This window comes from Thalassophryne amazonica, chromosome 1 (genome assembly GCF_902500255.1).
Source record: "Thalassophryne amazonica chromosome 1, fThaAma1.1, whole genome shotgun sequence".
In the NCBI taxonomy this organism is placed as follows: domain Eukaryota; kingdom Metazoa; phylum Chordata; class Actinopteri; order Batrachoidiformes; family Batrachoididae; genus Thalassophryne; species Thalassophryne amazonica.
The window spans coordinates 3,616,425-3,628,210 of record NC_047103.1 but is presented as its reverse complement, the minus strand read 5'-3'; the positions used below and the strand labels follow the sequence as shown (position 1 = coordinate 3,628,210).

General features: G+C 44.9%; 1 protein-coding gene across 2 annotated transcripts; it reads left to right on the top strand.

Moving 5' to 3' along the window:
* The first annotated feature begins 286 nt into the window (after positions 1 to 286).
* Positions 287 to 9,130, top strand: hus1 (HUS1 checkpoint clamp component). Of its 2 annotated transcripts, none has more exons than XM_034184825.1 (8): positions 287 to 477; positions 3,729 to 3,856; positions 4,080 to 4,181; positions 8,029 to 8,136; positions 8,298 to 8,372; positions 8,597 to 8,696; positions 8,798 to 8,932; positions 9,045 to 9,130. In XM_034184825.1, exons 1-8 carry the CDS (start codon positions 426 to 428, stop codon positions 9,125 to 9,127), a joined length of 783 nt encoding a protein of 260 aa, XP_034040716.1. In that variant the 5' UTR covers positions 287 to 425; the 3' UTR covers positions 9,128 to 9,130. The 2 variants fall into 2 exon arrangements, with proteins under 2 accessions (XP_034040716.1, XP_034040648.1); XM_034184757.1 differs by having other exon boundaries at positions 4,080 to 4,256.
* Positions 9,131 to 11,786: the final 2,656 nt, after the last annotated feature.

Sequence of the window (11,786 nt, the reverse complement as noted above, 5' to 3'; positions counted from 1 at the left end):
TGGCAGATTAGGGTTATACGTAGTACCTTTTCCTTGAGGACATTACTCTGGGATGGAGCCTCCCCAAGGAGAGAGCGAATTTGGTGTTTTGTTTTTTAAAACCTTGTGGCTTATATTGAAAAATATCGGAGTGCTGTCTCTGTCCCGATGACGTTTAATAGGTGTTCTGTGTCTAATGACCTGAGGGGGGCAGCAATGCACTGGACATGCCTAGCCTGCCGACAACCAAGAAGAAGAAGTCCACTAGAGGGCAGCAGCTGCAGTGAGAGGTTGTGGTTGTTTCTGTCGGACTTTTTATCCGGACGGACCGAAGCGAGAGTCGGCTTCAAAAAAGACTTCAGTTTCGACGCCAAAGCATCAATTTTATGTTTATCCTTTTTACATAAAGTTTATTTTTTATATTTTTTCTTCTGTTTGGAGATAAAATGAAGTTTCGGGGTAAAATAATCGACGTCGCCTGTTTGAATCATTTCAGCCGTAAGTTTGTTTATGATGAGAAAAATGTGTATTAAAAATCCACTATTTATTTCTGTTTTTAATATTTTATCACATTTTAATGATTCTTACTCATCTCGAAAATCTCAAACATTTGATCGTTTATATCCAGTTTTGGCTCTGGACTTTTAGAAAAACGTCAAACTGCTGAAAATCTAAAAAAAATAAATAATAATAATAATAAAAAATCTTTAAAGAAGTAAACAGAAAATTCAAAGTCCGGTTAAAGACGTAGAAGAAAATCTGAGAACACACGGGAATAAAAGAAGAAAGTTTGAAATAACATAAGGAGAAAGTACAAGATAAAGTGCAGAAAATGTAAATAAAAACAACAAAAAAAAAACCCACAAACTAGCAGAAGGCGAATTCACATGAACCAAGACAAAGTCCATCAAACCTGAACCCAAACCCTCCAATTGTAAACACTAAACCTGAAAACTGAACCGGAACCACCAAAATCTGATGTCCTTGAAACGTGATCCTGATCTACGGATTAAAATAGTTCAACCTTCTGTTGCAGTGAAGCATCATGGGAATCGACCATCAATTTCTATTTACTCCCTAGATGGAGGACAGGGCTGATCCGCTCGTTTGCTGGCACCAGAGCGCTGCCATCTTGGTTAGCGTCTAATAATCAGACATAAATCGAAATCGATGGACACAGTCAATGTTACAGTATAAATCTGCATTTTCCGTGCTGTAACTGTGCTGTTACATTCATTCAAACTCAGTCCGACATTTGTGCAGCTACTATTTGACAAAACAAATACAGAAGAGGATCAGACTGTTTGTATAATGGACTGAATGAATTTGTTTGTCCCAGTCCAGATCGAAAATGATACCATCAGTTTGTCAAACACACTGTGTGTCTGCCACGACACCAGATACTAGTCTGATCCTTAATTAATTTCATTATGAAGTTAAGTTAAAGATGGGAAATAAACAGGGGTGAAAGTAAGAGCTTCACATGCTCACATCATATTAAAATATTAATATTAAAGATGGGTCTTAACCCGCCAGCAGCTCCGCTTTTATGCAGCACTTCTCCGCAGTGCTTCTCCGCAAAAATATCAAATAAAATAAATAAAATGAAACATCCGCACCAGTCAGGGTGAAAGTTAGAATCATTTCTGGACCAAGTTGAAAGAAATCTGAAAACACTAGACTGGAATATGGAGCATATCATAGAGAAATTAATCTAATTTGTGTATATTCTTATATTAGTAGAATATACAAAATCAAAGCAAGGGTCATGTGACCCACCAAACTGAGAGAAAGAAACATTTACATTCTATGAATTTAATCTGACAGAATATCTGAGGATGAAAACCTGATGTGAAGAAAAAACCTGAGGCTAATTAAAAGGGATAAATTGAGACTTATGAAAGTGAAAGAATGGTGCGATATTTATCACCACAAAAGATTCAGGCAGTAAAACTGAAGTCATGACGACAGATTGACTACTACTAATACAGATTGACACAAAAAATAAATCATGTTCTAACCTTTATTAAGCAATTTTAGTCATTTCTCCACATCATTAATATTACATATAACACACACTTTACACACTCCACAATTTTTTATTTTTTATTTAACCAGCTGATACTCCTTTGTCAGCTTGTTGCTGGACCCGAACGCTGCACAAAGCAGCATTTTCAGATCACTTTAACCCAAGTTTAAGTCAGCAAATAATCTATTTCTATATAATCTAATGACTGACGATGCAGAATAAGTGAAGTGCGCATCTTGGGCCGCGCAGTGCATTATGGGTATGCTAAATTTTTTGGCTACCAATCCACATTCAAAGACAGCGGAAAGCAGTGAGGAGTGCTATGATTTGGACCATTTCAACCGCTGGAAAGTTGATGATTTAAAGCATTTTTGTAAGATCCGCTGATTGCCTGTTACAACCAGGACTGTGTACGGCAGCGGACAGAAATGGAAAGAAGAGCTGGCGGCTTTGCGTGTGCTGCTTACCAGTTCTTGTTGATAGTTGGAGACAAACAAATTTCTGACCCCTTGAAGGCAACTGACGGATGGTTAAGACGAAGTCCAGAGACTGAAACTGTGGATATTGCAGAATATTTGCTAAGCAGGGATGAGAAATCGCTACTCCACCGGCTTCATAATGATTACAATGAAGGTGGGTCTCACATGTAACCTCTTTGGTGTCACGTTTGTTTTGATAAGTTGACAGACATACAGTAATATGTGCATGCATGCGGTTTGTTTATAGAACATGTCAATATTACGCACCACGTCATTCATGGCACGACATTACAGTCATAAGCTGATGCATGAAGACGGTGCCATCAACCACATTATCATTCAGCACAGTTTCAGGATATTGACAAATGTGTGCAAGAAACTTACTATTTTAGTCCGTCTTTTATGTCCGTCTGGATCTTTTGTTTGTGTGGGGAAATTGTGTAGAATGAACGGAGGTTTACAACCACATTTCTTCTTTCCGTCTTTGTGTGGACTCGGTGGAGCTTTGCAAGCGTGTGTTTTCAGCCACCTTTCAAGCCTATAAATTCCGTTCGAGCATTTGAAAACAGCACAGTGTGCACCTGTCGTTATTGTATGTCACTTAAATCCTTTAAAACAATCCCTGTAAGCCTTAACTTTCACAGTCCTCACACGCTACCATATACAAAATTCAATGGTAGTGGTGTGAGTTTGGTAGTTGGAATTTTTGACCCGTTTGACCCACGCATGCGCACTTTGCTTATAATGCTAAGCAAGATGGCGGCTGCTGGCAACAGCTCAAAGGCTGCATCCGTCATCTAGTGGATTAGATAGAAATAGATGGAATAAACACCCCAACAGTCCTTGGGGAGTCTTCAGCCACAGGTGACCTTTGACCCTAAGGTTTGGAGTCCAGAATAATATAGATAAATATGAACTGTTTTCAGCTTCTTAAATATCAGAATGTGGATGATTAGATGGAGAAAAGAATCAATAATTCAAAACATCAATGTGGAATTTTTTTTGTTTTTTAATTTTTTTTTAAATCTGTCAGTGTTCAGGTAAACACACTGCATTTATGTTGCTGCATGATGTTAAAATCAGTGACCATTGTGAAAGTCTTTGTTCCTTTTCCTGTTTTTCTGGTGTCATCTCTGCCTCAGCGCTCGCTGCCTCATACTGAGACCTTTGACCTCACCTGTCCATCTGAATGTGCCGGTTTTGGACAGTGACTTTGGTCCTTAATGACTTTGTTTCACCAGGCGTGGTCACCACCATCTCTAAACTGACCAAGATGTCTGTCCTGCGTCTGACTCCAGACAACCTGTTCTTTGTGCTGTTGGGTAAAGTAGCGAACGGCGGCGTGGGCATGTGGTGCGAGCTGTCACAGGTATGTCACACAAAGAACCCATTCAGGACCGGCCCTGTTTCCTGTCACATGTCGATGTATTGCACCATGTCCTTGTTACGTGAAACGCTGAGCTGATCGTCAATATGAATACTCGTTATCAGAGTTAAACGGGTTTAACGGGTTCAATATAAATTTCATACCTCAGGTTAAATTAATGAGTTAATCTCATCCCCAGTTGTTCTGCTCACCTGTCCCTCTATAGGCCAACGTCTTCGATGAGTACCAGATGGAGGGTGTGTCCACTGAAGACAATGAGATCTGCCTGGAGGTGGCGCCAGAGAACCTGTCCAGAGCACTGAAAACGGTCCAGAATGCCAAAGCGGTCAAGATCAAACTGACCAAGAAACATTGTCCCTGTTTGACTGTTGCTGCTGAGCTGGTGAGCCTGATGACTCAACCCACTAAAACTAGTTCATTTCTCTCCAACTCCCCACCCCTGCAAAACCAGCTCACCTCTGCCCGACTCCCCAGACCTAGCTCACCTCTGCCCGACTCCCCAGAACTAGCTCACCTCTGCCCGACTCCCCAGAACTAACTCACCTCTGCCTGACTCCCCAGAACTAGCTCACCTCTGTTTGACTCCCCAGAACTAGCTCACCTCTGCCTGACTCCGCAGAACTAGCTCACCTCTGCTCGACTCCCCAGACCTAGCTCACCTCTGCCCGACTCCCCAGAACTAGCTCACCTCTGCCCGACTACCCAGAACTAACTCACCTCTGCCCGACTCCCCAGAACTAGCTCACCTCTGCCCGACTCCCCAGAACTAACTCACCTCTGCCCGACTCCCCAGAACTAGCTCACCTCTGCCCGACTCCCCAGAACTAACTTACCTCTGCCTGACTCCCCAGAACTAACTTACCTCTGCCTGACTCCCCAGAACTAGCTCACCTCTGCCCGACTCCCCAGAACTAACTCACCTCTGCCTGACTCCCCAGAACTAACTCACCTCTGCCTTACTCCCCAGAACTAGCTCACCTCTGCTCGACTCCCCAGAACTAGCTCACCTCTGTTTGACTCCCCAGAACTAGCTCACCTCTGCCTGACTCCGCAGAACTAACTCACCTCTGCCTTACTCCCCAGAACTAGCTCACCTCTGCTCGACTCCCCAGAACTAGCTCACCTCTGTTTGACTCCCCAGAACTAGCTCACCTCTGCCTTACTCCCCAGAACTAGCTCACCTCTGCTCGACTCCCCAGAACTAGCTCACCTCTGCCCGACTCCCCAGAACTAGCTCACCTCTGCCCGACTCCCCAGAACTAGCTCACCTCTGCCCGACTCCCCAGAACTAACTCACCTCTGCCCGACTCCCCAGAACTAGCTCACCTCTGCCCGACTCCCCAGAACTAACTCACCTCTGCCCGACTCCCCAGAACTAGCTCACCTCTGCCCGACTCCCCAGAACTAACTTACCTCTGCCTGACTCCCCAGAACTAACTTACCTCTGCCTGACTCCCCAGAACTAGCTCACCTCTGCCCGACTCCCCAGAACTAACTCACCTCTGCCTTACTCCCCAGAACTAGCTCACCTCTGCTCGACTCCCCAGAACTAGCTCACCTCTGTTTGACTCCCCAGAACTAGCTCACCTCTGCCTGACTCCGCAGAACTAGCTCACCTCTGCCCGACTCCCCAGAACTAACTCACCTCTGCCTGACTCCCCAGAACTAACTCACCTCTGCCTTACTCCCCAGAACTAGCTCACCTCTGCTCGACTCCCCAGAACTAGCTCACCTCTGTTTGACTCCCCAGAACTAGCTCACCTCTGCCTGACTCCGCAGAACTAGCTCACCTCTGCTCGACTCCCCAGAACTATCTCACCTCTGCTCGACTCCCCAGAACTATCTCACCTCTGCCTGACTCCCCAGAACTATCTCACCTCTGCTCGACTCCCCAGAACTATCTCACCTCTGCTCGACTCCGCAGAACTATCTCACCTCTGCCCGACTCCCCAGAACCAGTTCACTCCTGCCTGACCTGTCAAAATGAGCTCACTGCTTCATGATTGAGCATTTTGTAATTAAAACATGACTGATTAATTGCTAAGGTCAGCGTGTTTTTAAACCATCTGTGGCTCTTGATTCATTCATTAAAATGTTAGTTGGTGTTTTAACTTCAGTTTGGACCACAAGTATTTGGACATTGTCCAACATTTTAATGACTCCTTTAACTTATTCTTTGTAGAGCAACACCTCGGGACGTGTACAACACACTACATCTCGTTCCAAACCTGAGCTGAGGATGCAGGTTTTCTTCTTTGTACTCTCTTGTTCACTGAGCGGTCACATTGCCCCCTGTGACTGAAGCCGGTATTACAGGCTCGGTGTATTAATTATGAATGAAACCAGCAGTGTGTGGGGTCGATCGTGTCACCGTGCACACCTCTTATTTCATGTATCTTTATTAGGGCCTGAGTAGGACAAAGTCCTACAAGCACCCAATTGTAATTGTGCTGTTTATTATTATTTATTTATTTCTAATTTATTATTCTTCACAGTTTTCAAGCTCCAATTTCGGCCTTTTCCCATGCTCAAAAACTCACCAGACTTTGCAAAGTCTTCCGGCCAGATCCGAAATTCGATATTTTGGTGGTCGCACAAGTTTGCAGCAAAATGTCAAAATCCCCTTCCACAAATTTTCAAAGAACCCTCTCCATTGTTTTTTTTTCGTAGCCTCACGAAATTTGGTACACATATTTACCATGCTGGGACGCACAAAACAGTCTCTTAATGTCACGGTGAAATGTCAACAGGAAGTCGGCCATTTTGATTTTAAGTTTCGATCTTGAGGTATTTTTTGCCATTTTTGGCCATTTCCACTACTTACATTTGAACAAACTCGTCTCTGGGAATTTATCCAGTCATCTTCAAATTTGGCACACATCGTCATGACCCCATGCTGATCAAAAGTTATCAAAAGAATTTCTGTAGGTCAAAAGGCGTGGCTGCTAGGGTTCGTCAAACGTTGGCGAACATTTCGGAGCACGCCATTTCACTTCAAACAGCTATTTCCACCCACGTACTTCATCGTAGAACCTTCAAACTTGGTGGGCATGATGAGGGCTCTGCCCTGAACATCCCCATATATTAACTTTCCTCCTAACTCATAGCACCCCCCGGTGGCAACAGGAAATGTCCTATTTATACTTTAACAGGTACTGATGTCACATAGTTAACCCCATCAACTTCATTCCACTTCTGAAATATGCAGAACAAGTTGGTGAACATACGTGATGATCACCGTGAAGCTACGAGTAACGGCGTCCATGTGGTGGCGTGCCGAATATCGACGCTTCGCCATGAAATTACGTTCTTCCTTTTGATGGCTTTAATTTTGTCATATCATCATGAAAATTGGTACACAGGTCAAGCACGACAACCTCTTACAGGTGATAGGGGCGTCCCCCATGGGCGGGGCAAAATTCCTCTATAGTGCCCCCTTGCAATTTTCAGAAACCCCTCCCCATAGGGTTTATTTAGAGTAGGGAGATGAAAATTGGTACACATGTTGACTTGCATAGATGTACAAAAAGGTCTCTTGCACCATGGGTCTACTCCAAACAGGAAGTCGACCATTTTGAATTTTTATGTAATTTTGGCGTGATTTCCACACGATGTATTTGAGCGAAATCCTCCTAGGGATTTTGTCCAATGCACTTCAAATTTCTTTCAGATCATCCAGAGACGATACTGATCAAAAGTTATCAAAAGCTTTTTTCTATGTCGAAGGGTGTGGCCGCTATGGCGCTGCCATTTTGACCCTTCGCCATGGAACATCAAATCATGATAACTCCTTCATGCGTTGTCTGATTGACTTGAAACTTCACATGTGTGATGAGGGTCAGCCCCTGAACACACATGCCCCCGCTGTGCTCTGAGCGCCCCCTAGTGGATGAAACATCAACTTGTCATAACTCCTTCATGCATTGCCTGATTTGCTTGAAACATGAAGTGTGTGATGAGTGTCTGCCCCTGTACCCACTTGCCCACATCTGGTTACAAGGGAATGCAGTGGCCTGGGAAGGTGGTGGCGCGGGCATGAGGGCCCGTATATGACTGCTTGCAGTCCTAGTTTATCATTTATTTCTTTGTTTTGATGAACTCCTGCGATGTTTCACTGGTATCCTCACACGTTTCCGCTGTTCTCGTCCTTCCAGCCGACTCTGTCCAACGTCAGTCGAGTTGTCACTCACGACATCCCAGTAGACGTCATTCCCAGGAGGCTCTGGCACGAGTTCAAAGAGCCCAGCATGCCCGACTTTGATGTAAGTCACGTCAGATCCTGAAAGGAGGCAAGAATGGACAGGGCTGGTCTGGAACCTGGAACCTTCTGTTTCGGACCCCTTGGCTGCCATCCATGTTTTAAAGCATTAATATATTTTGTTAAGGGTTTCGGTGAAAGCTGGTGACTGTTGTCTGGTTGCAGGTCAGTGTCTATCTGCCTCCTCTGAAGACCATGAAGAACATCGTGGACAGGATGAAGAACCTTTCCAACTTCCTGGTACAGTCCCAGAACTGTTCAGCACAAGACACTGAGTCCAGACATTCACCGTGAAAACAAAATAATCAGGAGTAGCTGCCTTGATGATCAAATTCAGGGTCACGCGACATGTCCATGTCCTTGGACATGTCCATGTCCTTGGACATGTCCATGTCCTGCTGGTCGACTGAGACGAGGCAGAAGAAGTGTGACCTTCTGATGTTGAATAATTTTGTGTTTGTCAGGAAATTGAAGCGAACCAAAACGGAGAGATGAAGCTGAAGATTGAGACCGACCTGGTTTCCGTCACCACTCACTTCAAAGACCTGGGAAACCCTCCGTGGGGTAAAAACCATAAGAGTGTCCTGTTTTATTCTGAAACACGTTTGGAGGAAGACGTGGAGCCCGTTTGAGCTGTTTGGTGTTTTATCACCAACATGCTGCAGGTGACGACGGCTGCCAGGATGCATGTTCTTCTCAGACCAAAGACCCTGAGACCAAGGCCCAGGCCAGGGTGGACATTAGGAAGCTGCAGCAGTTCCTCATGGGACAGCAGGTCAACCCCACCAAGGCCATGTGCAGTAAGTCCTCCACCATCCAGGACACCTGTGTGTTAAGTCACATTTGATTGATTGTCCCAGTATTTATGGACCTTGTTGCCTGTTCGGTGAACGTGTCCTGTCGTCCTCTTAGATCTTGTCCATCAGAGGATGGTCCACCTGATCCTGCTGCATGAAGAAGTGTCTCTGCAATACTTCATTCCCGCTGTGGCCTAGAACGCTCATATTGCTCCTGCAGAAAGGAAGCTTGGATCATGAAGCTTTTTGTGGTTCTTCCTCTAGAACAACACAAAGCTCACTGAACTGAACTCTGTCCCCTGTTTCACTGAGACATGAGGCTGTTTCCTGTCCTTGTGGCGGACCTCAGGAGGACTTTACCCACCATCTTCTGAGTTGTCTGGGGTCCGTGTTTGATGCACTTTGTTTTTTTTTTGGTTTTTTTTATGTTTTATGTATGGGTTTAGACGGTGTCAAAGAGGTTTGTTTGGTGTTCTGGGTTTGGTGTTTGGCGGCACTATATCTTTGCAGGAGAACGATGGTCCCAGTATTTAGGGTCCTGGTGCTTCTTGTCATACGGACTTGGACTGTAACGAGTGATGTGACGCCTGGATGTCTTTGGTACCAGGTCCCTCTGGGAGATCTTTGGATCCCGCTGGAACAGAGGTCCCAAACTGCTTCCAGGAAGGGCTGAGAGGGTTCAGGGTTTCTTTGCATCCACCCACTGCTTCCCTGCACCCTCTCCGCTCTTTCTAGAAGCAGTTCGAGACCTCTGCGCTGGAATGACTTTGTTTCAAATGAACAGTTTTTTTGTGAGACTCAGATTGATGATGATTCCACAAATGTCTTAGGAATGTTGTTGTACTCGAGTCCAGCTTTGGTCTTGGTACCCCCAAAGACTCTGTCTTGACTCCATCTCACCCACTCCAAGGCCAAACTTTGAGATGTTGGAGTAGTTGAGATTGAGTCAAGACAGAGTCTTTGGAGGGAGGTACCAAGACCAAAGTACAGCAACGCTGGTTTTAAGTAAAGTCCTAATCCACTTGAACACGTTTGGAGCACCTTCATTACACTTTAAAACCAGTTACTCTGACATGTAGCTTGTCTTAATCCAGTTTGAACCAGTTCTCCTTGGTGAGGAAACATCAGTTACCAGAGTTTGTCCATGTGGTATTTCTCTGGACATGATGTCTCTATGTTGAGGAACCCAGCGCCTGGAGAAGGCCAGCACATGCCCACGTTTCTTCCGGTCAAGGACATGCCCACGTGTCTCCTGGCTGCTGCAGATTGGCCACTGACTTTGGAGAGTTGGGGTTGGACCAGTTGTCCTCCTGTGGGACTGGGCTCTGACCTGTAGTGTGGTGGATGTGACGGCGCACGGCACCAGCACATTAAATAAACCCACAGGTGTGTGTGAAGGAGCACGATGCTGCTTCGATGGTGAATGTGGAGGGTAACCGTGACAGTGGGAGGTTCTCTTGCGTGGAAACGGAGGTCGAAGCATGCAAGCAGATTGTTTACAGAGTCATCCAGCGAGCAGCGTGGGTGGAGACAGCGAGTGAGTCCACATCCACTAACAAAACCAGAAAAGCACAGTGACATAAAAAAGAAATGTTTTTAAATTGAATTAATTTTTTTGCTTGCTTAATTATTATAAAATGTTTATTTGTTCAAACTTACAGAAGCGGTGTCCAGGGGGCGGGGACGTTCCAAAGACAAGTGTATTAGTTTGAAGAGCAAATGAATGAGACAATTTCAATGTCAAGTTAAAAAATAAACAGATAGAAATGAACAAACAGAAATGACGTGACTGTAAAATAAATTTGAGATAGTTTAATTTGGATGTTGCACATCATCAAAAAATGTGATTTCTGCAAATTTGATTTCTTCAAATTATAGATCCTTCAGAGTCCAAATATTGACTGAAAAGAAACAACTTGCTGGTGGTCATTTATTTTTCATCTCAACAAAGATTTTTTTTTTTCTTAACAATTTTGCCTTTTCAAATAAAAATCTTACACATCAAACATTTTAACTGCCAAGGCTTTTATTTTGATTTTCTGTCTTCCTGCCCTTATTTTGGCGGGCACTGGCCTCCATACAACCAATCACATGACGTCAAGTTTACAGATGGGTGGAGACAAAGTGAAGGTGAGATGCCATGTTGAGAGACAAAGAAAGAAAACAGGTTTAACTCGCTGAGTGAGTTATCTGTCACTGACCCTGGGTCAATTTGTCTCAGTGTGGACCGTTATTTATCTCTGTCACTGACCCTGGGTCAGTTTGTCTCAGTGTGGACCGTTATCTGTCTCGCTGTCACTGACCCTGGGTCAGTTTGTCTCAGTGTGGACCGTTATTTATCTCTTGTCACTGACCCTGGGTCAGTTTGTCTCAGTGTGGACCATCTGTCTCTCTGTCACTGACCCTGGGTCAGTTTGACTCAGTGTAGACCGTCATCTGTCTTTCAGTTACTGACCCTGGGTCAGTTTGTCTCAGTGTGGACCGTCATCTGTCTCTCTGTCACTGACCCTGGGTCAGTTTGTCTCAGTGTGGGACGTTATCTGTCTCTCTGTCACTGACCCTGGGTCAGTTTGTCTCAGTGTGGACCGTTATCTGTCTCTGTCACTGACCCTGGGTCAGTTTGTCTCAGTGTGGACCGTTATCTGTCTCTCTGTCACTGACCCTGGGTCAGTTTGTCTCAGTGTAGACCGTCATCTGTCTTTCTGTTACTGACCCTGGGTCAGTTTCTCTCAGTGTGGGACGTTATCTGTCTCCGTCACTGACCCTGGGTCAGTTTGTCTCAGTGTGGACTGTTATCTGTCTCTCTGTCACTGACCCTGGGTCAGATTGTCTCAGTGTAGACCGTCATCTGTCTTTC